The sequence below is a fragment of the Muntiacus reevesi genome, chromosome 1 (assembly GCF_963930625.1).
Source record: "Muntiacus reevesi chromosome 1, mMunRee1.1, whole genome shotgun sequence".
NCBI lineage: Eukaryota > Metazoa > Chordata > Mammalia > Artiodactyla > Cervidae > Muntiacus > Muntiacus reevesi.
Window position 1 is genome coordinate 112,802,699 of NC_089249.1, and position 27,488 is coordinate 112,830,186.

At 37.5% G+C, this 27,488-nt stretch overlaps 1 protein-coding gene across 1 annotated transcript in view; it reads left to right on the forward strand.

Annotated features, from left to right (window-relative positions):
* Nucleotides 1-2,545: 2,545 nt before the first annotated feature.
* Nucleotides 2,546-27,488, forward strand: part of HFM1 (helicase for meiosis 1) — a 122,391-nt gene continuing 97,448 nt past the window's right edge. The window contains exons 1-7 of the mRNA XM_065905402.1: nt 2,546-2,605; nt 7,986-8,578; nt 12,113-12,232; nt 18,068-18,180; nt 19,388-19,688; nt 26,204-26,469; nt 26,731-26,778. Coding sequence (XP_065761474.1) covers nt 2,546-2,605; nt 7,986-8,578; nt 12,113-12,232; nt 18,068-18,180; nt 19,388-19,688; nt 26,204-26,469; nt 26,731-26,778 — 1,501 coding nt within the window. The remainder of the gene's footprint in view (nt 2,606-7,985; nt 8,579-12,112; nt 12,233-18,067; nt 18,181-19,387; nt 19,689-26,203; nt 26,470-26,730; nt 26,779-27,488) is intronic.

Sequence of the window (27,488 nt, forward strand, 5' to 3'; positions counted from 1 at the left end):
TCTGGTTCTGCCAGTGTGTGACTGGCTTTTTGATCCTAAGCAAATCAATCCCTCAGTATAAAAAAGGAGCTGAATTATTTATTTGACCCAAGATTTTATTCATTATTAGCATCTGAAAATGAAAGCACAGGTAAGAAACCTCTGAGAAACTTTCTCAATTAGGAAATATAAATCAACTGATACATTCTGCTTAAAAATGGTGGATGCAAAAAGAAACACCAACATTTTGTGACTTGAAAATAATTTTTTAGTTTTGTATCAGATATGTGTTTGAAGGGATATTCATTTTTCCCTTTGTGTGAAGATTAATGATCCTTAACTTTGGTTGTTAGGAGATTTTCCAGTCATGTGGTTTGTGACTTGCTATGTAATCTCTATGGATTGTAAAAATTCAAAACATATGGCAGCTCAGATGTTAAGTTGGGTGAAATTAAAAATTAAAAAATTTCAGAGTTGTTTAGAAGATGCTTTGCTGAATATATTTTTTATGTCATTTGTATATATGAATATGTTGAGAAAATGCCACTTGGGAATGAAGTCTAAGGAAAAATATATCTTCTTTATACTTTAAGTCCACTCTAGGTAACAGCATATGTTTCAAATGAAATAAGACTTTGTTCAAAGTCAGAGATCTTAACAATAAAATTTTTCTAATTGAATATTGAAACGACAACAACTGCAACCAAATTAGTGACAACTGCTGTTCAGGAAATAATATGGTATGTAGAAAGAGACAGGCATAGAGAAATTCAACCAAAATTACTATATTAAAAGTCAAATTCTAATTTCTGGAATATTTCTTCATTTGAATACATTTTCAGATAAGTTGTGTGAATGGTACTTTTTTCAATCCAGGAAAAAACATTCTAATTCTCCAGTATTATAGATAATGGCCTAACAAATAATTTATTGTTTTAAAACTTCCCCAAATACCTGAAGAGGGAAATGGCAACCCATTCCAGTATTCTTGCTTGGAGAATTCCATGGGCAGAGGAGCCTGGCAGGCTATAGTCCATGAGGTCGCCTAGAATCTGACAGGACTGACACTTTCACATACTTAAATCAGATGCTGGATTTTTTTTCTTTCTTTCTTGAATTAAGGAGATACTTTGTTACAGAAGACAAACACACAGGCTCTCAATTTTATCTGAACTTTTAGGTCTAATAATCTTAGTTGCCATTTTTTTTTTTTTTTTTTTGCTTCTAAATATGATTTAGTATATTGCTTAAGTGACTTAGCAGCAGCAGCAGTAAGCTCTTTATAAGGACAAGTTAAAATCTTAGGGTTTTTTTGTTTGTTTAAAACAGGAACATATTTTCAGCAAAACGAATGACTTCAAAACTCAAATTGTTATATTTCAACATTGTTTAGTAGAACATTTTTGTTATTTTTCAAAGATAAGTTTTTCAAGGGAAACTGTTTTGAACAGTTATGCAAATATTCGTTCATTATGTGACATCACAAGTCCACTTACTGTTTTAACATAAAATTACAGAAATATAGAATACAATGAATTTAGCTAGAAAAAAACAAAACAAAACACAGCTTCCCCAAATGATTTCTGATACAAAACAACCCACAAAGAAGTCTCTGACTGGTTGGTTACTTGCCCATTTCTACAAGAGTGGATGGGATAGAAAGTGTGAACACAGGCTACGGGATTTGGCAGGAGTTCTTTTTTGGAGTTAATGGTGTACTTGTTTTCCTAGGATAGAATTGTTTAAGTGTTCTGTTAATTAGGGGACACATAAAATAGGCAAGTACACTTCCTAATGTTCAATAACACCTGAAAGTTTGACAGCTCTTTTTATTCCACAGTTACCTGAAAAAATTCTAACAATACACGTTAACTTGTTTCACTTTCACATGAATCATTGTTTTATCTTGTTGTTTCCTAGGCATATAGGGTTTTTATTTCCCTCCCAATTTCCATGTATTTTCTTAAGACAACAGTTTTCACCTTTTGGAATGTGTTCTTGGCCAGAATGGTCTCACCTGGACTTGCTTTAACCCACACCACTCTATTTTCTAGTGGAAGGACAATATTCCTTTTACTTAAATACATATATTCTTCATCCATGCTGGATCCACTCTATCCACACACACAGACAATGCGTCTACTGTCTCAGCCCCTCACTTACTATTTGTGTGAATTCTTAGACATTTTCCCCATACACTGAATGAACAAATGCTTTAAGTTATAGAGTGCTATATATATTTTGTTGTGACACTGGTGTTTCATAGGTCACTAATCTGAGTTAGATAAAGCAAGGTAACATTGCAAGTGACTTTTTCCCCACCAAAGACAACAAAGCAAGTTATTACTTTGAAACCATACCTCCTAATTGTCAGAATCCCAGCTCCTCTGACACTCCCCACCCAAATGTCCTGTTTCCCAGCTGGCAACTGGAGGAAGGGCTTCATAAACTCTCCTGGCCTTAGCAATCAGTCCTATCAACTATCACAAATAGCATACACTTTTCATAAGACAGGCACACTTTCCTGGCTGATTCATACCTCCTACTTCCAGCTGCCACTGCAGCCATGGTAACAGCTCCGCTGCTTCATACTGTTGCCTGTGCTCAGGCTATGCACTGTTCCGAGGTCAGCAGAGCTCTATCAGGGTGGGACCTTCCACTCTGGAAGGCTTAGCAGGGCCAGGCCCTGGGAGTGGTCTGTGAGCATAGCTTAGTAGCCTCTCCTCCACAGCCTGGTCCCTACACCTTCTTTTGCTGCTTCTTCTTGAATCTGCTGCTCCCTGAATGGAAATGTCTTCTCCTGGTGCCTAGTACCGGGGGTAAGGCGGGGCCTTAACCTCAGCATCCGTTGAGCTACTTTTATTCCTTATGCACTTTGTTATACCCACTCTTCCTTCAGTAAGTTATCTCATGTTCCCAGGCCTTAGGGCAGGGCAACAGGGTTGGGGGGGTCAGGGCAGGGGGGACAAACAGCTAGAATTGCAAGAGAACATTTTCAGATTTAGCCCCTTCCCTTCTCTGGTGGTTATTCATAGTGACAACTGTTGTGAGAAACAACAGTGGCTCAGATGGTAAAGCATCTGCTACAACGTGGGAGACCCGGGTTCGATCCCTGGGTTGGGAAGAGCCTCTGGAGAAGGAAATGGCAACCCACTCCAGTACTCTTGCCTGGAAAATTCCATGGATGGAGGAGCCTGGTAGGCTACAGCCCATGGGGTTGCAAAGAGTTGGACAGGACTGAGCAACTTCACTTTCACTTTTCTGGTGATTATTCATAGTGACAACTGTTGTGAGAAAACTGACGTGTCTATTTTTCTTTGTGGTGGCTTCAGTCTCCGGGCAGACAAGGATACAGCACTCCCAACTTTGCTCCCTGGAACAAAGTGCATGCTATTACATGTACTGGGCTTTCTCAGTGCTTTGACATATTTAAACATGAGATAACCCATGCTTAAATACATCTTAACTCAATATATATCACAAATGAATAATTACCTGCTAGTTTTAGTAGTATCTCTCACCACTTCCTCTTGCTTCCTGGAAAGGATTCTAGGCAGATGCATTATTCTTATTTCTTCATGGTGTTTCTTATTTCTGTTATTCTGTCCGAACTCCAATTTATCCAGTATCTTAACCAGTTACTTGCACGCACGCTAAGTTGTTTCAGTCACATCCAACTCTGTGTGACTCTAGGGATTGCAGCCTGCCGAGCTCCTTTGTCCATGGAGATACTGGAGTGGTTTGCCATGACCTCCTCCAGGGGATCATCTCCACCCAGGGATCGAATCCAAATCTCTTATGTCTCCTGCATTGGCAGGCGGGTTCTTTACCACTACCACCACCTAGGAAGCCCAACAGGTTACTTGTAACATTGCAAATCTGTTTATTTGCAATAATGATATAATGTGCATGCATGCTTAGTCATGTCTGACTCTTTTGCAACCCCATGGACTGTAGTGCTCCAGGTACCTCTGTTCATGGGATTTCCCAGGCAAGAATACTGTAGTGGATTGCCATTACCTTCTCCAGGGGATCTTCCAGACCCAGGGATTGAACTAGTCTCTCTTGGATCTCCTGCATTGGCAGGTGGATTCTTTACCACTGCATCACCTGGGAAGCCCAACGACACAATGGTGATACAATCACCTCTAGAAACGATCTTAATTCTAAACAGTATATAAACAATTTAAATTAATCATATTAATTTAACATGTTAATCATAACAATTTGATCATATTACTGCAAGACTTTGCTAATTACTGTTATCTTTAGATAAAAATAAAACAAAGAATGTCTGTTCTTAAAATCTATTTTATACTCTGATCCCTGATATTTAGAAATCTTTTAAAGATGACTGTCAGTGGCGTTTAAAAGTTCCCTCAAGGAATCTTTGTAGATATATCCCATGTTTTATTAAGACAGTCTTATATAAGATTCTGAATGCCATTCAGGTAAAGCCTACCTCCTTCAGATTCTAATCACCTGAAGAAATGTGTCTATTCCTATTTACCTAGGGATTTTATAATAATGGCAGAAGAATTTGCTAAGAATGACTAAACGCAGTATACTCTGTAAGGAGGAGTATGTACAACTTGTTACACAAATCTAAATACAACTATCCATAGAGAATGTGCACTAGTTATCCCTCTCCATTTACTCATTCTGAAGAAATGGGTATAAAATTTTAATCAGGAAATAATTCTATTCCAGTGTGGAATACTGTCCCAAAGCCTCTGTTCTGGCATGTTTGCTTCTTACTTCAAGATTTGTGTTACATTTTAGACTCTACTTATGTAATTACAAGAAAGAAAAAAAAACAGCCATTGAATACTGGGTCTTTATCAACTGATTTCTATGGAAGGCTTATATTCTTTGTATTAATACACTCCAGCTAGCTGTGGCTGGGAGATGCTTTGGCTCCAGGTCTAATTGGAGCACCCTATCCAGCAGTCTCATTAAAATCAACATTCTTGGCTTTGGAGAGCAGAAAACCAGAAAACAGACATTTTAAATTCATTTTGGCTGAAGACTCAATTTCTGCCTAAAAACAAGCAAACAGAGCAAATGGATCTCCTAAAATATGGGTACTAGTTTCTTTTGCATCATTAAACATACTCCTTAGAAGCTGGAACACAAGGAATCACTTCTAATTAACATTTTTCGTTTATTTTCTTGGTTACATAGAGACTTACTAACTCTTTCCCTAAAGAACAACTAACTTTTGACTATCAACCCTTCATGCTTTTTCTATTTAAGCATCTATTAAATGTATAGATAGCATTGGAATCTTCTACACAATTGCGCATAACCTCTGAGTTTTTCTTTCCTCCTGTGAATCCCATCATACCAGATTGATTTCTTTCTTTTACTTTTTATTTCCTCAGATGTTAACTATACACTTTTCAGAGTCTCCCAAATGGGCTTACCTTTTTTTCTCCAAGTCTGACAATAGCACAACATATTTCTGTCTGTCATGGAGAAAAATAGTCTTGAAGTTACAACATTTCTTGGTGCTTCCTTCTCTACTGCCATCAGCACTAATTTTTTCAATTATCAGCTTCTCTTGACCAGAGTTTAAAAAGAATGAAAGCTACAAAGTAGAGAAAATTTTTATTATGTGGACTTTATGAGCCAGAACCTAAAGCATCAATTGTATTAGCAGAAATCTATTTGTTCCTGTGTCATAAACATCTATTTTTTGTTTTTTAAGTTCTTCCAATCTTTCAAGACACCCCACCCCCTTTATCTGAAATAAATACAACTTGTTGGTCCATGGTATGCCTCAAATGGATCAAAGACCTAAACTTAAGAGCTAAAATTGAAACTCTCAGAAGAACACATTGGAGTAAATCTTCATGATAATGGAATTTGGGAGTGAACTCACAGTTATGACACCAAAAGCACAGGTTACAAAAGAAGAAAAAAATAAACTGGACTTCACCCAAATTAAAAACTTTTGTGTATCAAAGAATACTATCATGAAAGCAAAAAGAAAACCTACTGAAAAGGAGAAAATATTCACAAATCATGTTAATATCCAAAATATTTTAAAAATATATAATAAAAGATAAAAATAATAAATAATAAACAAATAGCACAAAAATTAGCAGTGGATATGAATAGACACTTCCCCAAAGAGAATATTAAAATAGCCATAAGGCACATGAAAAGATGCTCAACATCATTAGTCATTCAGTTCATTATAGTTCAGCCGCTCAGTTGTGTCCAACTCTTTGTGAACCCCTGGACTGCAGCACACTAGGCTTCCCTGTCCATCACCAATTCCTGGAGCTTACTGAAACTCACATCCATCAAGTCGATGATGTCATCCAACCATCTCATCCTCTGTCATTCCCTTCTCTCACCTTCAATCTTTCCTAGCATCAAGGTCTTTTCCAATGAGTCAGTTCTTTGCATCAGGTGGCCAAAGTACTGGAGTTTCAGCTTCAGCATCAGTCCTTCCAATGAACACTCAGGACTGATCTCCTTTAGGATGGACTGGTTGGATCTCCTTGCAGTCCAAGGAACTCTCAAGAGTCTTCTTCAACACCATAGTTCAAAAGCATCAGTTTTTCGGTGCTCAGCTTTCTTTATAGTCCAACTCTCACATCCATACATGACCACTGGAAAAACCATAGCCTTGACTAGACGGACCTTTTGTTGGCAAAGTAATGTTTCTGCTTTTTAATATGCTGTCTAGGTTGGTCATAACTTTCCTTCCAGGGAGTAAGCGTCTTTTAATTTCATGGCTGCAGTCACCATCTGCAGTGATTTTGGAGCCCCAAAAAATAAAGTCTGACACTGTTTCCACTGTTTCCCATCTATTTGCCATGAAGTGATGGGACCAGATGCCATGATCTTCGTTTTCTGAATGTTAAGCTTTAAGCCAACTTTTTCACTCTCTTCTTTCACTTTCATCAAGAGGCTTTTTAGTTCCTCTTCACTTTCTGCCATAAGGGTGGTGTCATCTGCATATCTGAGGTTATACCTACAAATGGAATTCAGTTTCCTCGACTTAGTCTTGTCTGACTCCTTGCGATCCCATGGACATTGCCTGCAGCACTCCAGGCTTCCCTGTCCATCACCAACTCCCGGAGCTTGCTCAAACTGATAACCATGGAGTAGGTGATGCCATTCAACCATTTTATAATCTGTCCTCCCCTTCTCCTCCTGCCTACAATCTTTCCCAGCATCAGGGTCTTTTCCAATGAGTCAGTTCTTCACATCAGGTGGTCAAAGTATTGGAGCTTCAGCTTCAGCCCTTTCAATGAATATTTACGGCTGATTTTCTTTAGGATTGACTGGTTTCATCTCCTTGCAGTCCAAGGGACTCTCAAGAGTCTTCTCCAAGACCACAAATGGAATGAAAGTGAAAGTCGCTCAGTCCTGTCTGACTCTTTGCGACCCAATGGACTGTACAGTCCATGGAATTCTCTAGGCCAGCATACTGGAGTGGGTAGGTTTTCCCTTCTCACTGGCATCTTCCCAACCCAGGGATCGAACCCAGATCTCCCACATCACTGGCGGATTCTTTACTAGTTGAGCCACAAGGGAAGTCCAAGAATGCTGGAGTGGGTAGCCTATCCCTCCTCTAGAGGATCTTCCCGATCCAGGAATTGGACCAGCGTCTCCTGCATGCAGGCGGATTCTTTACCAACCGAGCTATCAGGAAAGCCCATCTTAAAAGGAATAAAACTCTGATACTTGCTACAACATGGATAAACTCTGAAACAATCATGGTAAATGATATAGGCCAGACATAAGACAAACACTGTCTAAATCCATAAATCCACGTATATGAGGCACCTCAGATCGATTCTTAAGGAGGGAAACTAAAATTACCAACAGCTGAGGGAAGGATTAAGCATTCTATTCAATGAAAATAGGCAACAATATCCGGAGAGCCATATATTTAAAAGGGATTATAAACTTCTGGAGAAAACAAGGAGAGGCGGGAAGGGAGAGGTTGGGGGCTCCGGCGATCCATTGCTTGGAGCTCGACTTAGCCAGGCTGGGGGTCCTCTGGGCCGGTGAATAGGCGCTCGGCTCCCAGGCCCGGCGAGGAGGTGAGCTCGGGGGAGCCCGGACGCCCGCTGAGGAAGGTGAGGACTGGGACTCGGGGCTCTCACAGGAAGGGAAAGAGGAAAACAGGGACCCAGCGGGGAGGGAGGCCAGGGTGGCAGCCGGGAAGTGGTCGATTTTCCAAGGCGAGTGTCGGGCGCCAGGAGACGGGCGCGGAGAGGTGTAGTACGTCGGCGGGACCCCGTCCCCGCCCCAGCCCGCGCGGTTCCTCAGCCGCCTTCCTGTCAGAAGGTGCGAGGCGAGGCCTGAGGCGGCTCCGGCTTGTGAGGGACAGGTTGGCAGACCGCCCGCCCACAACGCTAGCGGACTTGTGCGTTGCTTTGGCTGTTCCCGGAGTCCCGCGTGTTTATTCCAAAGTGTGTCTCACGTCCGGGGCGGAGCCGGAGGCCTGCGTGCGTGTAGCCGTGAGTCCGCAGCGACGCGACCCTAGATTCCCGGGTCCGGTGGCGGCGCTCGCGCCCGCGTCGTGGTCACTCGCCCAGACGGAAGCCTTCCGCCGCGCGCCCGGGAGTCTGGGGTGGGCTTGCCCGGATTTAGGATACATCAAGGGGGTGTTTTTGCCTCAGACCTCAATTCGGTTCCTGCTGTAGCCTTTCGGTCCCCTGCGTCTCACTGGGCAGGTGGTGGAGATCAGGCCTCCTACTGTAAAGACCTGTCTCTGGCTGAGACACAGGGTGGTAATTTGTTCCCACGTTCATCTTGTAAACTTACTTCCCTGCAGTCATTTGTGACGGTTGGTTTTGCCAGTGAATATTGGTCTGAGTCTTCACTGACTACCGATTTCTGGCAAATCAGTATTTCATGTCTAGGTTTCTGCACTTTTGAAATGTGTATTTCTGAGAGTAAAAATTTTTAGAGATAACTATCGGATCTGAACATTTTATACAGTAAGGTAAATTGTCACTAAAATAATTAGGTAAGGTGTAGATCATCTCAACACTCATCAAATTATGTAGTTACAAAAACAGTGTTAAGTGTTTTAAGAGTGGTTAGAGCAAAAGCAAACACTTAAAAAGTAAAATAACAATTTCATACACGCTGAAACTAGAACTTTGTAATAAGTAATCTAACACAGAAACGTACTCAGAAAATCTAGCTCTAAACCTAAAAATCCAAAATCTATCATTTCTTCAATAACAAACTCATATTGAAGTATGGCAAGGTCCCTTGTCAAGCCTATGTTTTTAAAAAACATTTATTTACATAATTCAAGTGTCAAATTTATGGTCTTTTAAAACTTTAATGATTTGATTGCATGTATCTTGAACTAGAAAAGAATGACATTTTAAAACTGACCATTACACGTATTCCCCATCCGGATCCCCCCTCCCACCTCCCTTAACTCTATGGCTGATTCATATCAATGTATGACAAAACCCACTGAAATGTTGTGAAGTAATTAGCCTCCAACTAATAAAATAAATAAATAAATAAAACTGACCATTAAAGATCTGGGGGGTAAAATTTTAAGACTCAGAATTGATGGAAAATTATTTTTATTTAAAATTATTTTTGTAAACTGAACATTGCTAATGCATTTATTCCACAGAGAATTCTTATGGATCATCTGCTATGAGCTAAAGGAATACATTAGTAAATAAAAAGAACTGGCTCTCTCTACAGGGAGAAAGATAAACAACTGAGCAGTTATAAATTAGTGCTGTGAAGAAAAATAATGCACAATTTGGGGATGCAGTATTTTAGATAGAAAGGATGTTTTCTTTCATAGGGCTGCATCAGTATGAAAATATATACACAGTTGTTGTTTTTTTTTTACACAGCGTTTTTATTATGGACCCAAACAAGTTATATTCTCTTTTATGCCAGAACTAGACATCAAAACAAAAGTTCTCTTGGAAATATTTGCTGTTTATGTAGGAGGTTTTTAGATTAATTTATGAAATATTTTTTCAGAAATATTTTTAACATGCAGTTTTATTGTTTTGCTTGCAGCTTCTTTTAGAATAAAGAGTTCAAACACATGTGTGTTAACCTTAAGAGTTTCTACTTACATTCTGAGGAAGCATAGCCATATAAAAGTGATCTGGTGAGTTTTAATTTCGAAAACTCTTTCTGTTGTTTAAGATTACATAGTTCTCCTAAGACTAGAAAAGGAACATTTTATTGGTTACTTTTGAATGCTCTAGAAACATGACTGGCATTTTTGTTTATACTTTATCAAGTAATTGTTTTTGAAATTCTTTAAAGATGTTAAAGACTCGTTAGAATTTCTGAGTAACTCCCTTCTGCCTCTCTGCCCTGTTATCCTATGCTTCCATTTTTCACATAATTAAATTGTTTAAAACATTTATAGAACCATGCTAATTTGTTTGAACTTTGCCTTTTTTTTTTTTTTTTTTGGTGACTAAATGATTAATAAATTGAGAAAAATGAAGAGGGTAACTATGCTAAACAGATGGAAAGGAGAAAAGCCCAATAACTAAACAAACGAAAACCCCCACAATATTCTGATAAAGTAAGAACAGTCCTAATGTAATCAAATTTAGCCCTTTGTTAGTAGCATTTTGTAAAGGAGTACATGTGGAAACATTTCTCTTTTCCCTACATACTTCCTGATGTAATAATATGTCTCTTCATCACATCAGGGAGGGCTCAAAATTGAAGGAACTTGCTCTGACTTGGTAATGATTTCTCCACGAGATGGCGCTCATATAGTGTCTTTGATTTTAGTTTCCATCCTGAGGAGAGGTTGGCAGTATATTAACTATCACAGAATAAATAGAAATGTGGCTTATATTTTATGATATGTGCATCTGATTTCGTATTTTGTCGTGTAGAGTTTTATGTTTCAGAAATCAGAAAAAAAATTGAGATGTAGTGTTGATGTGCAGGGGGTCGGGAAGATCCCCTGGAGAAGGAAATGGCAACCCACTCCAGTACTCTTGCCTGGAAAATCCCATGGACAGAGGAGCCTGGTAGGCTGCAGTTCATGGGGTCACCAAGATTCGGACACGACTGAGCGACTTTACTTACTTGCTTACTTAGAGACAAGGTTCTATTGTGGGTGTGTGAGAGTGTGTTTAGTCGTGTCTGACTTTTTGCAACTCCATGGACTGTAGCCTGCCAGGCTCCTCTGTCCATGAGATTTTCCAGGCAGGAATACTGGAGTGGATTGCCATTTCCTCCTTCCGGGGATCTTCTCTACCCTGGGATCGAACCTGAGTCTCTTGTGTCTCCTGGATTTGAAGGTGGATTCTTTATCATTGTGCCACCTGTGAAGCCCAGATTTTTGTTATTTTTTTCAGGTAGCCAATACTGAATGTTTTTATCCTTTACATTTAGGTAACACTGCTGAATGTAAAAATTCTCTTTTTAAGCATATATATGTGTGTGTTATATAATATGAATATAAACATATATGTTAAACTTGTTAATTTTTTTATTTTGAAAACTTCAGACATATATAAAAATAGACAACATTTTAAGGAACTCAACGTACCTATTACATAGCATTAGCAATTATTAACTCATTGCCAATCTTTTTCATCAGTATTCCTTAATTATTTTCCTATTTATTTTGAAGCAAGCCTACTCTGTCCCTTGATTTTGAAGGAAATCCCTGCATATGTACACAGTATATTTTTAGAAACACACACATTCACAATAAAATGTACTATCCTATACAATATCACAATAAAATGCACTATACCCAAAAATAATGGTATGAACAAAGCATTTTAAGAGCCCAAAAGGAGTCACTAATTCTGTTTTCCATAATAGGACAAATTCAGAGAAACCTTTGAAGAAGAAATAACATTGACCTGTACCATGAAGTATGGGTAGGATTATGTCAGGTGGAGAATGGAAGAAAACACATTTTAAGCATTTATGCAACATGAAGAGAGGCATACATGTGTGACTATGTGTGAATGAGTGGATAATAGAATCATGTATTTGAATATTTAAGCACTTAGGAGGAAGTTGCAGAAGACATTACTGAAAGACTGTCTGTGATTATTTTAGGAAATTAATAATTATAGTTTATGGATCTAGAAAATTTTTTCCTACATCTTTGTAAATGGGCTATAAGCTGGATTTTGGTATTTTTTGAGATTTATGACAAAGTCCAGCTTTTAACAATATTGGAATCAAATGACTCCATGTTTTCCTTGGATAATTTGTTTTTTGAAAAAACAAATGAAGCTGAAAAGTAAGTCTGCTTTAAAAAATAGTAGTCTATTGTTTTAGGTTTTTTATTTTTACGGCATTTTAGTTTTATCTTTGGTAAATTTATAAATAAAAAATAAGGGATCAACAGAATGACATTTCGGGTATATACTTGGTAAACTAGGAATTCAGGTGTAAGGGAATAACTGAAGTTTAACATGTTATAATTTTAAAAATAGAATAGATTCTTGCCTATTTGACTTTCATTTATTTGCATTTCTGGTTTGTTCAAGTTACTTTTGGCTAAAGTAAAGACTGAAAGTAATGGTCAAAGAGTAGCTCAGGACAAGGAGTGATGATGGCAACTTTTGGAAACAAAGAGCAGTGTGCCAAAGGCCAAGTGTGATAGGCAGATTCAATGCAGGTTCAATGCAGGGGTGGAAATAAAAATGTCACACCAAGGGAAATATGAATTGGGGAGTAGGGAGTCTGTTAAATACTGGCTTTTAAGGATTTTCACATGTGAATCATTTTAATTCTAAGTTTTCTATGTATTCTATTCTTTTTTAGTGAAACATTGAGTAAATTATTTATTGCTCACTTATTCTTTCATTTATTCAAATATTGACGGAATAAGACTTTAAAGACTTTATAAAGACTTTTACTTTAAAAAAACTTATAGTCAGCTTGAGGTTCAACACATATACGGAAGAATCATTCATAAATAATGTGACCATGAAATTCAGACTGGGACACTTTTGAGAGTGAAAGCGTGCATCCAAATGGAATGACAGTTGTTAATCAGGACTGGCATCAGCAAATTTGGAACATATGATTGCTCTTCTAATAATACAAAGTATTGTTATTTCCTTCAGACTTCACCTAACAGTCATGAGTAGGACTATATTGCTGAGTCCTAAGAGTCGCACTAAGCAACTAACACACACACATGAGTCACCCTAGAGAATTATTGACCCTGGTGATGATCTTAGAACTCTGTGACACAGTCCTAAATTTCACTTGTTTTGGTGTATTGTCAGACATTCTGTTAGATATTGTCAGGTAATGTGTTGCAGATTTTTGATTTGGAAAATAGAGCTGTGGTAGTTTTGTTTGAGGTGCTATGAGATGTAGAAAAGTGAAAGACTGGGCCTCTTCTGGGAGATAAAACCCTAAACAAAGCAATAAGGAAAAAGATCATCAAATCCTCAGGACTTGGCTTAGACAGTTTATGTGGTGTTCTTCTCAACTTTATTTTCTGTTTCCTAACACTTATCTTTGTTCTAATGAAAGACAAGCCAACTTAGGTTGGAAAGGAAAAATTAAAACATTACATGTTAATAGGATCACAGCTGAACAATAAGGCAATAGGCAGATGCCAATAGGGTGACAAAATCTCATCAGTTACTACAGGTTTTCAAACTAATTGTCAATTTCAACTGGTTTCTTGGCTTTTCTGTTGTCATAGATGGTTTTGGACCAGGAATATTTGGGTTAAGACGTTAATGTGTAGTAATGTTTTGGTGTCATTTACACACTTACGATCCATGATTAGTTGTCCAGTGTATCATTAGTAATTTGTTAACTTGTATTGGTTAAGATGTTGAAGTTTTGGAATGATTTATTACTTTCTTTTTTTATATTGGAGCAGATTTAAGATCCCTGTCACAGTATTTGAATTGGAGAAAATAAAATGGAGTTATAGTGATTATTTACGTAGCATACCTCAGAGCAGTATCTTTAATCCCATGACACACAAGGAAAAAAGACTGAGAACGTATAGGGAAATGCTATACGTTGCTCTATAACGATAAAGCGAAGTCATCACAGAAAGGCAGTATATTAAGTTTAAGAGTTTGTAACTGAATGTTGTTCAGTTGCTCAGTCATGTCCAACTCTTTGTGACCCTATGGACTGCTGCACACCAGGCTTTCCTGTCCTGGAGTTTGTTCAAACTCATGTTCATTGAGTTGATGAAGCCATCTAACTGTCTCGTCCTCTGTCATCCCCTTCTCTTCCTGCCTTCAATCTTTCCCAGGATCAGGATCTTTTCCAATGTGTTGGTTCTTCTCACCAGCTGGTCAAAGTATTGAAGCTTAAGCATCTGTTCTTCCAATGAATATTCAGGACTGATTTCCTTTAGAATTGACTGCGTTGATCTCCTTGCTGTCCCAGGGACTCTCAAAGAGTCTTCTCTACCTCCACAATTTGAAAGGATAAATTCTTTGGCACTCAACTTTCTTTATGGTCCAACTGTCACATCCGTACACAACTACTGCAAAAACCATAGCTTTGACCATATAGACCTTTGTTAGCAAAGTATTGTGTCTGCTTTTTAACATACTTTCTAGGTTTGTCAGAGCTTTTCTTCCAAGGAGCAAGTGTCTTAATTTCATGGCTGCAGTCACTGCAGGAATTTTGGAGCCAAATAAAGTAAAGTCTGTCACTGTTTCCATTTTTTCTCCATCTGTTTGCCATGAAGTGATGGGACCTGCCTCTTGAGAAATCTGTATGCAGGTCAGGAAGCAACAGTTAAAACTGGACATGGAACAGCAGACTGGTTCCAAATAGGAAAAGGAATACGTCAAGGCTGTATATTGTCACCCTGCTTATTTAACTTATATGCAGAGTACATCATGAGAAACGCTGGGCTGGATGAAGCATAAGCTAGAATCAAGATTGCCGGGAGAAATATCAATAACCTCAGATATGCAGATAACATCACTTCTATGGCAGAAAGTGAAGAGGAACTAAAGAGCCTCTTGATGAAAGTGAAAGAAGAGAGTGAAAAAGTTGGCTTAAAGCTCAACATTCAGAAAACGAAGATCATGGCATCCAGTCCCATCACTTCATGGCAAATAGATGGGGAAACAGTGGAAACAGTGGCAGACTTTATTTTGGGGGATCCAAAATCACTGCAGATGGTGACTGTAGCCATGAAATTAAAAAATGCTTGCTTCTTGGAAGGAAAGTTATGACTAACCTAGACAGCATATTAAAAAGCCGAGACATTACTTTGCCAACAAAGGGCCGTCTAGTCAAGGGTATGGTTTTTCCAGTAGTCATGTATGGATGTGAGAGTTGGACTATAAAGAAAGCTAAGAGCCGAAGAATTGGTGCTTTTGAACTGTGGTGTTGGAGAAGACTCTTGAGCATCCCTTGGACTGCAAGGAGATCCAACCAGTCCATCCTAAAGGAGATCAGTCCTGAGTGTTCATTGGAAGGACTGATGTTGAAGCTGAAACTCCAATACTTTGGCCACTTGATGTGAAGAGCTGACTCATTTGAAAAGACCCTGGTGCTGGGAAAGATTGAGGTCAGGAGGAGAAGGGAACGACAGAGGATGAGATGGTTGGATGGCATCATTGACTTGATGGATGTGAGTTTCAGTAAGCTCCAGGAGTTGGTGATGGACAGGGAGGCCTGGTGTGCTGTGGTCCATGGGGTTGCAGAGTCGAACACGACGGAACTGAACTGATGGGACCAGATGCCATGATCTTAGATTTTTGAATGCTGGTTTTTTTTTTTAATTTACTTATTTTAATTGGAGGCTAATTACTTTACAATATTGTGGTGGTTTTTGCTATACATTGACATGAATCAGCCACAGGTGTACATGTGTCCCCCATCCCAAACTCCCCACCCTCTTTCCTCCCCATCCCATCCCTCTGGGTTGTCCCAGTGCACTGGCTTTGAGTGCCCTGTTTCATGCACCTAACTTGGACTGGTGATCTATTTCACATATGGTAATATACATGTTTCAGTGCTAGTCTCTCAAATCATCCCACCCTCACATTGTCCCATGGAGTCCAAAAGTCTCTTCTTTATATTTGTGTCTCTTTTGCTGTCTCACATATAGTGTCGTCGTTACCATCTTTCTAAATTTCGTATATATGCTTTAATATACTGTATTGGTGTTTTTCTTTCTGACAACTTCACTCTGTATAACAGGCTCCAGTTTCATCCACCTCATTAGAACTGATTCAAATGTGTTCTTTGTAATAGCTGAGTAATATTCCATTGTGTATATGTACCACAATTTTCTTATCCATTCATCTACCTATGGACATCTAGGTTGCGTCCATGTCCTACCTATTGTAAACAGTGCTGTGGTGAACATTGGGTACACATGTCTGTTTCAATTCTGGTTTCCTCAGGGTATATGCCCAGCAGTGGGATTGCTGGGTCATGGCAGTTCTATTTCCAGTTTTTAAAGGAATCTCCACACTATTCTCCATAGTGGCTGTACTAGTTCACATTCCCACCAACAGTATAAGAGGGTTCCCTTGTTTCCGCATCCTCTCCACATTTATTGTTTGTAGACTTTTTGATAGCAGCCAGTCTGATCGACGTGAGATAGTACCTCATTGTGGTTTTGATTTGCATTTCTCTGATAATGAGTGATGTTGAGCATCTTTTCATGTGTTTGTTAGCCACCTGTATGTCTTCTTGGGAGAAATGTCTGTTTAGTTCTTTGGCCCATTTTTTGATTAGGTCGTTTATTTTTCTGGTATTGAGCTGCATGAGCTGTTTGTATGTTTTTGAGATTGTTTGTCAGTTGCTTCATTTGCTATTATTTTCTCCCATTCTGAAGGCTGTCTTTTCACCTTGCTTGTAGTTTCCTTCATTGTGCAAAAGCTTTTAAGTTTAATTAGGTTCCATTTGTTTATTTTTGCTTTTATTTCCATTACTCTGGGAGGTGGGTCATATAAGATCTTGCTGTGATTTATGTCAGAGAGTGTTTGGCCTATGTTTCCCTCTAGGAGTTTTATAGTTTCTGATCTTACATTTAGATCTTTAATCCATTTTGAGTTTATTTTTGTGTATGGTGTTAGAAAGTCTTTTAGTTTCATTCTTTTACAAGTGGTTGATCAGTTTTCCCAGCACCACTTGTTAAAGAGATTGTCTTTTCTCCATTGTATATTCTTGCCTCCTTTGTCAAAGATAAGGTGTCCATAGGTGTGTGGATGTATCTCTGGGCTTTCTACTTTGTTCCATTGATCTATATTTCTGTCTTTGTGCTAGTACTATACTGTCTTGGACTATAGCTTTGTAGCATAGTCTGAAGTCAGGCAGGTTGATTCTTCCAGTTCCATTCTTCTTTCTCAAGATTGTTTTGACTTGAATGTTGAGTTTTAAGCTAGTATTTTCAGTCTCCTCTTTCGCCTTCACCAAGAGGCTCTTTAATTCCTCTTCACTTTCTGCCATAAGGGTGGTGTTTTCTGCGTATCTGAGGTTATTGATATTTCTCCTGGCAACATTGATTCCACCCTGTAATTCATCCAGCCTGGCATTTCTCATGATGTACTCTGTATATAAGGTAAGTAAGCAGAGTGACAGTATATAGCCTTGATGTGCTCCTTTCCTGATTTTGAACCAGTCCTTTTATCCATGTCCATTTCTAATGATTGCTTCTTGACCTACATCCAGGTTTCTCAGGAGGCAGGTAAGCTGGTCTGGTATTCCCATCTTTTTAACAATTTTCCAAAATTTATTGGGATCCACACAGTCAAAGGCTTTGGCATAGTCAATGAAGCAGAAGTCAATGCTTTTCTAGGATTTCCTTACTTTTTCTATGATCAAACAGATACTGGCAATTTGATCTCTGGTTCCTCTGCCTTTTCTAAATCTAGCTTATACATCTGGAAGTTCTCAGTTCATGTACTGTTGAAGCCTAGCTTGAAGGATTTTAAGTATTACCTTGCTGGCATGTGAAATGACTGCAATTGTGCAGCAATTTTGGCATTGCCCTTCTTTGGGATTGAAATGAAAACAGACCTTTTCCAGTTTGTAACTGAGTTATGTCTAGTTAATAAATAAGTAGTTTCTGATGTTATATCTATGTTAACATAAATTTATATTTTTGTATTTTATATAGCCACCTAGACAGTGAAAAATCTTTGGATTGGTTTCTTCCACCTGCTCCACTGATTTCAGAAATTCCAGATACTCAGGCATTAGAGGAAGAAATAGAAAGTCATAAACTGTTAGGTAAACTATCACATATAAGTTGTGAAGTCAAACCCATTCAGCTCATGTCTGTAAAAAATCTAATACTGAAATATTCATTTCTTTTATTTTAATGGAATAAAATGAAAGAGACTTATTCAAAATAGTGCTCACCAAACCTTAAAATTGAAACATTTTCCTTCTCCATACATACATATACACACATATATATGTTGCAGGCACAAAATATACTATCACACACACATGTTATATTGTTCAGTGAATTTGTTTCCTCAGCCCATTAAAACTGTCACTATTTAGTTTTTGTCTTAGACTTTACTAAAGGTAGGATCCTCTGGTTTTGGTAACCAGATTCATGAAATATATCGAGTGAAAAAAGCCAGATGCAAAAACTACATAGTTTGTTATCGTCTTTACAAAGTTAGAAAACAAACACTCAAACAGTATATGTGATCTAATGTGATATTGTTGGTAAAACTGATTTTTAAATTAAGTAGTAAGTTCATGCATGTGCATTTTATTATTAAGTCTCAAAATTTTTATATATTTTATACTCTTGTATATAGCAAATTTTATATAGAATGTAGTAATTCTATTGTGTGTTATAATAGAACACACACCCATATATATAATATGTATGTATACTAGTATAGTGTAAATGATAAGGCAAAATTAAGGCCTAAAAAGGCCTCCAAATGCCTTCCAAACTTTCAAAGATGCTATAAAGTCTCTCTAAAGACACCTTTAAAGTTCTGTCGCCTTGATGAAAGCATTCTGTTATCTTGATTTTGGGCTTCCCAGTTGGTGCAGTGGTAAAGAATCTGCCTGTTAGTGCAGGAGACACAAGAGACATGGGTTCAGTCTCTGGGTCTGGAAGATCCCCTGGAAGAGGAAATGGCAGCCCACCCCAGTATTCTTGTAACCCACTTCCAGTTATGGTTATTTTTGTGGGTCAGAAATTAAACCTATTTTACAGTGTAAACTTAATTTAAATTTCAAACTAAATTTCAATAATTCTTAACTAATTTCGGGTTATCCTTCAGTTATGATGTACTATAAGAGTAACAACTGTTGTATTTCAAAATCACATATGGTATTACAGATCATTTTGTTGTTTTCATATTCACCTAGTAAGCTCTTTTGAAAAATTTTATTAAATTTTTGTCATCATTTTTTAAGTTTGTTTTCAAGGAGAATGTGTAGTAATCGAAGTGTTTCTTTTTTGTAGGTCAGAATAAAAGATCAAAAATGTTACCGTCAAATTTAAAGATAACTAATGAAGACAAAAATTCACAAACTCAAAAATTCCAGTTTGACTTCCCTTCTAATGAATATGAAGAAGATGATCTAAATTTAGGAGGGGCAGGTAACCATGACTTACATGTTGCTGGCAAGCTGACATATGGTTTTCAGAAATGCAAAAATCACATTGGCACTGAGATAGAACTTGAGAAAAGTGTTCCAGATGATACAAAGTTAGTTAATTCTGCACAAGATACAGGAATGAGTGTGTCAGCCTTCTGCAAAAGGTAATTAATTAAATGAAATAAATGATATTCAGTGATACAGTTGAATATTTATGTGTATGTCCAGAAGTTTGAAGTATGGTAGACTCTGAATGAGAAAAAAAATCAACAACAAATAGAGGTCTATTGTGTACTCAACACTCTTAACTGAGTTCTAGCCATAGGTTCTTGCCTTCAGAGAGCTTACAGTTTATCGAGGGAAAGGTAGGTAGTAAATAAAAATAATTAAATACTTTTTGTATGACAATTATTTTGATGAGATATATGTTTAGAGCAGAGGTTCTCAAACTTTGTTTTCAGGACCCCTTTCCACTTAAAAATTATTGAGGAGTCCCATCAAGTTTTTGCTTTGGGGGGTTATATCTATTGATATTTAACCATATTGTAAATTAAAATGATGGGAAACAAGTGTTATGGAAAATTGTTTTGATCCTATGAACTCTCTGAATCTTGATCATTGTTTGAGAATGGCTATTAATGTGGGATCCTAATCTGTTGCACAATCAGGGAAGATGTCCCTGAAGAAATGGTTTTATAAGTTTAAGGAAGTGTAAAGTCAAGCTGAGTGCAAATAAAGGAGAGTGTTCCAGGCAGAAGGAATAGTCTGTGCAAAAGGACTAAAGTAGCTCAGAGCTTGACTTATTCTTAGAAATTTTTCTAGTTTAGAGTAAGAGAGAATGAGAGCATACTAAGAGACAAAGTATGGAGGGGTCAAGTCATTCAGAATCTTGTAGGGAGTGAAACAATTTGTACTTTTAAGGTAGTGCTTATTAAATTGTGACCTGTAAACTCACTGCATCAGAATCACATGGAGTGCTTGTTAAAATTTTGGATTCCTGGCTCCTTAGTTCTGTTGAATCACACTCTGGATCAAGGTAGGGATGGGGCCAAGGAATCTTTATTTTTAACACATTTTCTGAATGATTGTTAGGCACACAAAAGTTTGAGGACTGTTGCCCTAAGGTCCTACGTTTTAAGCAGAGAAGTAAAATTAGATATTCCTTTTTATTTAAAGTCCATTTTTGCCCCAGTAGGATAAATTAGAAGAGAACTGAAATACATTGTGAAGGGTCATTTAGATTATTTTATTAGTCTAGATGAGAGAAAATGGTAACCTGACCTAGGACCTGATTCCTAGGTGTCTGACTTGGGCCAGATTGATGAAGGATGATAGTGTTCTTTCATGATGTAGAAACTGCAGAGGAAGAATAAGGGAAGGTGATGAGTACAAATTTGTACATGTTGTTTTAAGTACTTACAAATTGTCCAAATAGACAATTGGATATATGGGTTTAGGATTCAGAAGAGATAGTTTTTGTTTTTTCTGTGACATAAGAGATGAAGTCATCTGTGGAGCTTGAGGGGGAAAGAAGGGGTATTGAGCAAGTATGAGAAGAGTGGAAGAAATTACGGAGAATGGGAAAGCAATCTAATTGGAATAATGGTAGAATTGTTGGACACTGTGAAGGTCCCAGTTGAGGCTGATGTCTGTGAATTTTTAAATAAAATTTTTTATGATGTAATTCACATATCATAAAATTCATTATTTTGAAATGTACAATTTATAGGTTTTAGAAAGGTCACAGAGTTGTGCAACCATCACTACTATACAATTTTTGCTGCCCCAGACTAACTCTATTCTCATTAAGTTACTCCCCATTTCTCCATCCGTCACCCAGCCCCTGGCATTTACTAATTGTTTTCTGTTTCTGTGGATTTTCCCATTCTAGATGTTTCATATTATAAGTGGAGCCTTTTCTGTCTGGTTTCTTTCTCTTAGCACAATATTTTCAAGGTTCAACCATGTTCTGTCATACATCAGTACTTTATTCTTTTTATGGCCAGTAACATTTCATTGAATGGGTATATCACATTTTGTTTATTGATCTGTCAATTGATGAACTTTTGAGTTGTTTCCACCTTTTGGCTATTATGAATAATGTTGTCATGAAAATTCAGGTGTAAGTTTTTGTGTGAATATATACATCTGACCCTTGAACACACAGGGCTTAATAAAGGTGTTGACCTCCTGGGAAGTCAGAATTTGAAGTACAACTTTATAGCTGGCTTTCCTTATCTGTAGATCTGTATCAGTGGACTCAACCAACTCAGATCATATAGTACTCTAGTATTTATTGAAGAAGAAAAAAATCCGAGTGTAAGTAGATTAATGCAGTTTAAACCTATGTTGTTCAAGGGTCAAATATATTTTAATTCTTTTGGATTTATACTTAGAAGTAGAATTGCTAGGTCATGTGTTACTGTATATTTATCCTTTTTTGAGAAACTGCCAAATTGTTTTACAAAGTAACTATACTGCTGAACAGTTTCACTAGCAGTATATGAAGTTTCTAAATTCTCCACTTCCTTGCTAGTACTTGTTGTCTGTCTTTTCTATTATAGCCATACAAAATGGGTGTGATGTATGTCTCATTGTGGTTTTGATTTGTGTGTTTCTGCTGACTAAAGGTGTTGGGCAGCTTTTCATGTGATTATAGGCTATTTGCATATTTTATTTGGAGTAGTGTCTATTCAAATCCTTTATCTGTTTTTTAAATTGTATTGTCTTTCTATTGTTGAGTTGTAAGTGTCGTTTATTTATTCTGGTTGAAAATCCCTTATCAATTATATGAGTAGAAAATATTTTCTCACATTCTGTGTGCTGTGTTTCACTTTTCTGTTCATATCCTTAGCTGCCCAAAAGTTTTTGATTTTGATGAAGTCCAATTTTTCTAATTTTTGATTGGATTTTTGGTGTCCTATCTAAGAAACCATTGCCTAATCCAAGGTTGTAAAGACTTACTCCTCCATTTTCTTGTAAGATTTAGCTCTTACATTCGGGTCTGTCATCCATTTTGAGTTAATTTTTCAATATAGTACAAGGTAGGAACTCAGCTTCATTCTTTTGCACATAGGTATCCAGTTGTTCCAGCACCATTTGTTAAAAGCAAAACAAAACTATTCTTTCCCCACTGAATGACATGACACTTGCACTGATAATCCATTGACCATAAATGGAAAGTCTGGAGTATTTTCTTACCATCCATTTATCTGATTCTCAGCACCAATTGGTGTCCAGCGATACAATTCAATTTTCTTACTAACTCCTAGAGTTAGCATCAGGCCCCAAGAGTTAAGTAAGGATTCAGTCCCACAAGACTACCCTACTTCAAATGCCAGTCACAAACAGGGTGACTGCTACTGCTAAGTCACTTCAGTCGTGTCCGATTCTGTGCGACCCCATCCCTGGGATTCTCCAGGCTAGAACACTGGAGTCGGTTGCCATTTCCTTCTCCAAAATAGGGTGACAGGCTACCCAAATTTCTGCCTTGTGATCTACAAATTTGGGAGTTCCCACTACCGTGCATTCGGTATAATACTTTGCTAGAATTACTCACAGATTTAAGAAAGCATTTTACTTAGGATTACCAATCTGTGAACATGGGATACCTTTCCACTTATGTAGGTTTTCTTTAATTTCTTTCAAAGATATTTTGTAGTTTTCAGTGGACAAGCCTTATACTTATTTTGTTACATTTACTCATAAGTACTTTATTCTTTTTGATGTTATTTTAAATGGAATTTCAGATTGTCCATTGAGGGTGTGTAGAAATACAGTTGATTTTTGTATATTGATTTTGTTTCTTCAGTCTTGGCTGATGGTGAATTTGAATTTGAATATTATTCATCTACCTAACAGTTGTGCTTTTTTCAATAGTGTTCTACCACTTGACTGCAATTATGAAAAAATAGTAGATAGATTTACATAGAATTTTAGACCTGCAAGATAAGTATGATAAAAGTATAAAAGGGGAGAGGGGTTTAGAATATTGATAAGAGAGTGATTGAAAAGATATGTCATGGTATTAAATGTATTCAAGGTACCTGAGAAAAGTGAAGGGGAAGATGGTTTGGGAGAAAATAAAGAGGTTAATTATAGTAATTTTGTTTTTTGACCTCATTAGTACCTTGAGCAAACAAGCTAAAAGGATAAGAGGTTGTGGTCAGAAAATGATTTTTTAAAATTATTGTTTTGAAAAGAGGATAATGATAACATCTAAGGTGGGAGAGTAGGTGACTGAAATCAGATGAGGGAGAAAGCTACTAGAGATAAAAGGCTAAGAAACGTAGAGGGTAGAATTTTAAATGGGTTGTCTATGTAAATGGTGAAGTAACTCAGTTACTCTGGGAGATGGTGAAGGACAGGGAAGCCTGGTGTGCTGCAGTCCATGGGGTCACAAAGAATCCAACACGACTGAGCAACTGAACAGCAACAACAACCCAGTTTATGGAAGAGCTTGTAATTAAGAGGAAAAGATTCCAAAATGACCAGAGGTTGATATAGGATATATGCAATGAGGAGGAATACAATGTTGCATAGCTGGATAGCACAGATACTTTTGTGAGAGAATGGAAAAGTAATGGTGTAAATTTAGTGTGGAGAAGAAATGTGAGAGAATTAGCAGTTTTGTCCACTTAAGAGTTTTTTTAAGAGTGAGAGTTTTCCAGGGCAAATAAATATTTTTGTTAAGACCAGGAGGTAAATATAAAATTCAGTAAAGAAGCAAAGGACAAAGGAGAGTGTGGAGTGGAAGAGCCAAAGGACCTAGGAAGAATCTGAGGTTCAGGAAATTTAAATAAGTAGTTGTGTGGATAATATTTTTGCAGTTTGAAAAATCTGTTTCAAACTCCTTAATGTCATACAGATAGAAAGTGGAGGAGCTTTTGATTCATACCCAGATTTGTCTGATTCCAAAATCTGTGCTTTTAAGTTATATCACAGCATATAGCACTGTTGGCATCAGTGTTTTCCTTGTTTTCAATACCATTTTAAAATGGGATTCTGTTGTATTATGGAAGATTAACCATCTGTTTTTGAGTTTTCTGTCTTCAAAAGCAGAACTGCTACCGTTGGAGGATGCAGCTCTATAGTTTGTTTCAGAATACATGTCTCTAGTTTTTTGAAAGCTTCGATTCAGTTCAGTTCAGGTGCTCAGTCGTGTCCAACTCTTTGCGACTCCATGGACTGCAGCACGCCAGGCCTCCCTGTCCATCACCAATTCCCGGAGTTCACCCAAACTCATGTTCATTGAGTCGGTGATGCCATCCAACCATCTCATCCTCTGTCCGTCCCCTTTTCCTCCCGCCTTCAATCTTTCCCAGCATCTGTGTCTTTTCAGATGAGTCAGTTCTTTGCATCAGGTGGCCAAAGTATTGGAGTTTCAGCTTCAGCATCAGTCCTCCCAATGAGAATCCAATGAACACACAAGACTGATCTCCTTTAGGATGGACTGGTTTTATCTCCTTGCAGTCCAAGGGGCTCTCAAAAGTCTTCTCCAACACCACAGTTCAAAAGCATCAATCCTTTGGTGCTCAGCTTTCTTTATAGTCCAACTCTCACATCCATACATGACTACTGTTCTCATACAAAAAGTTGGGCTTCCCTTGTGGCTCAAATGGTAAAGAATCTACCTGCAATGCAGGAGACATAGGTTCTATTTCTAGGTCAGGAAAATCCACTGGAGGAGGAAATGGCAACCCAGTCCAGTATCCTTGCCTGGGAAATCCCATGAACAGAGGAGCCTTGCAGGCTATAATCCATGCGATCAAAAAGAGTTGAATGCAACTGAAGTGGCTAACACAAAAAAACCTATCATTAAGATTAATAGTGAAAATAACAGAAAATATTTTGTATTCGTATTGTAATTATTTGGGTGTCATTCCTTACCCAATTCTATAAGACTGATAACCCGCTGTCAGCTCTGTTACTTATTCTATAACGTGCTAGTGTTATATTATTAGTAATCTTATTGATCACTTCTTCCCTTAGGGCTACTGTGAACAAATTACTTTGATGTATTGTCTTTGAATCAGTCAACTACAGTAAATTACAGTTATAAAGATGGCCTTTCTTTGTTTTACAGAACTTGGCAGAGAACCATTTCTTACACTCAAATGATTATTGAACAGTGCTTGGGAAGTTGGTACTGGTTACTGACAAGAACCTGTCCACATGGGCTTCTCTGTAGGGTTGCTTCAGTGTTCTCATGTTATAATGGCTAGGTCCCCTCAGAATGAATGATCTAAGAGACTATGTGCAAGTGACAGTCTTTTATGACCTAGCCTTAGATGTCACATGCTTGTCCTTCCACAGCACTCTGCTAGTCTCATAGGCAAGTCCTGATTCAAAGAAGGTGACTCCAAAAAAGTGTGAGCACCAGGATACAAGGATCCTCGGAGCTGTCTCAGAGGCTGGCCACCACAGATGGATTTATCTGAGTTTTAAGAAAGTGAAAAGACATAATTTGGTGGTCAATTTAGCAAATCATACTTTAGAAGAATGGTTAGCTTTTGTGTCCTAATAAGCCATAATCGGTAAATTTAACAAATCATACTTTAGGAGAATGATTAGCTTTTGTGTTCTAATAAGCCATGATCTATAGGTATTTTTAAAGGAACCAATTTTATGCTAGTTTTTTACATTCTAAGTAACGATTACATATGCAAATTTTTTGCAGGTTATTTAAAATATCTGATAATATACATGAGGATGCTTACTCCAATGACCATGCAAGCTCGGACTCTAATATTGGCTCAGTGAAAATTATCCAAACAGAAATGAACAAAGGGAAATCATGGAATGGTAGCAATAGTAAGTATAAACCTCAATATGCAGACTGTAACATTTTGACAGCCAGCGATACATTTTTTGCTTCTGAAATCAGAGAAGGCATAATCAAAGCACCATCTTTTCCAGTTGCATCCCAGCCTCATACAGTTCAAGGTAATTTCTTGCTTTTTTCATTTGATTTTATGAGTACAGTCTAGTCTGTATTTCTTAGTATGGATAGGTAAGAATACAAAAATAAATTTGAGTAGGTTGTCACTCTGTGTGCAATTTATTACATTGCATTTTTTTTTTACCTGTGATCTAATATTGTTTTATCTATGCTCCTAGTAAAAAGTTTATACAAATTCTATTAAAGTAGCTTTTATGGAAAAGTTTAAAAATATCCGTAAGAATGTAGGATTTTTTTTTCCCTAGGGGTAACAGAAAAAGGTTTAGATTCCTTGAAGGCTGTCACAGAAATTCGTATCCTTTAAAGTATTTTACTGGAGAAGGAAATGGCAACCCACTCCAGTGTTCCTGCCTGGAGAATCCCAGGGACGGTGGAGCCTGGTGGGCTGCCGTCTTTGGGGTCTCACAGAGTCGGACACGACTGGAGTGACTTAGCAGCAGCAGCAGCAAAGTATTTTACTACATCAGCATTATATTTGAAGTCATAATTTTAAAACATTTTATTTCATTGCATTTCTGTTTGTTTTGGCTGACAGAGCAAAAGAGGGAAATGTGTATCTTTTGGGTCATGTAAGAGTCCCAATATGTGTGATAGCGCTACTAAAAGTGTCATCTGCAGACTGGTACCAGTTGTGAACTGTTGGTTACCAGTGAGTGGCAAGTACAGATATGAGGTTTATATTATTGAATGAACTTTTAGTATATTTACTTACAAATTGATACCGATAATTTCTTACGCTTTAGGTATTGGTATAAACATGGGTAGGGGAAATGACTGAGAATGGGACATTCTATGGATTGGGGACATTTTTACAAATTGAGTAATTTTTGAAAGAACCTAATTTGTAGTTTATACTATTTTATATTTCTGGGCATTTCCAACGTAAATATTTTGAGTATGTATGTTTTGAGTACGTATCTTAAGATAACATTTTTTCTTTGATAGTTAGTGTGTGTCTGTTACAGTATATTTATTCTATTTTATAATTCATCAGCTGTTTCTG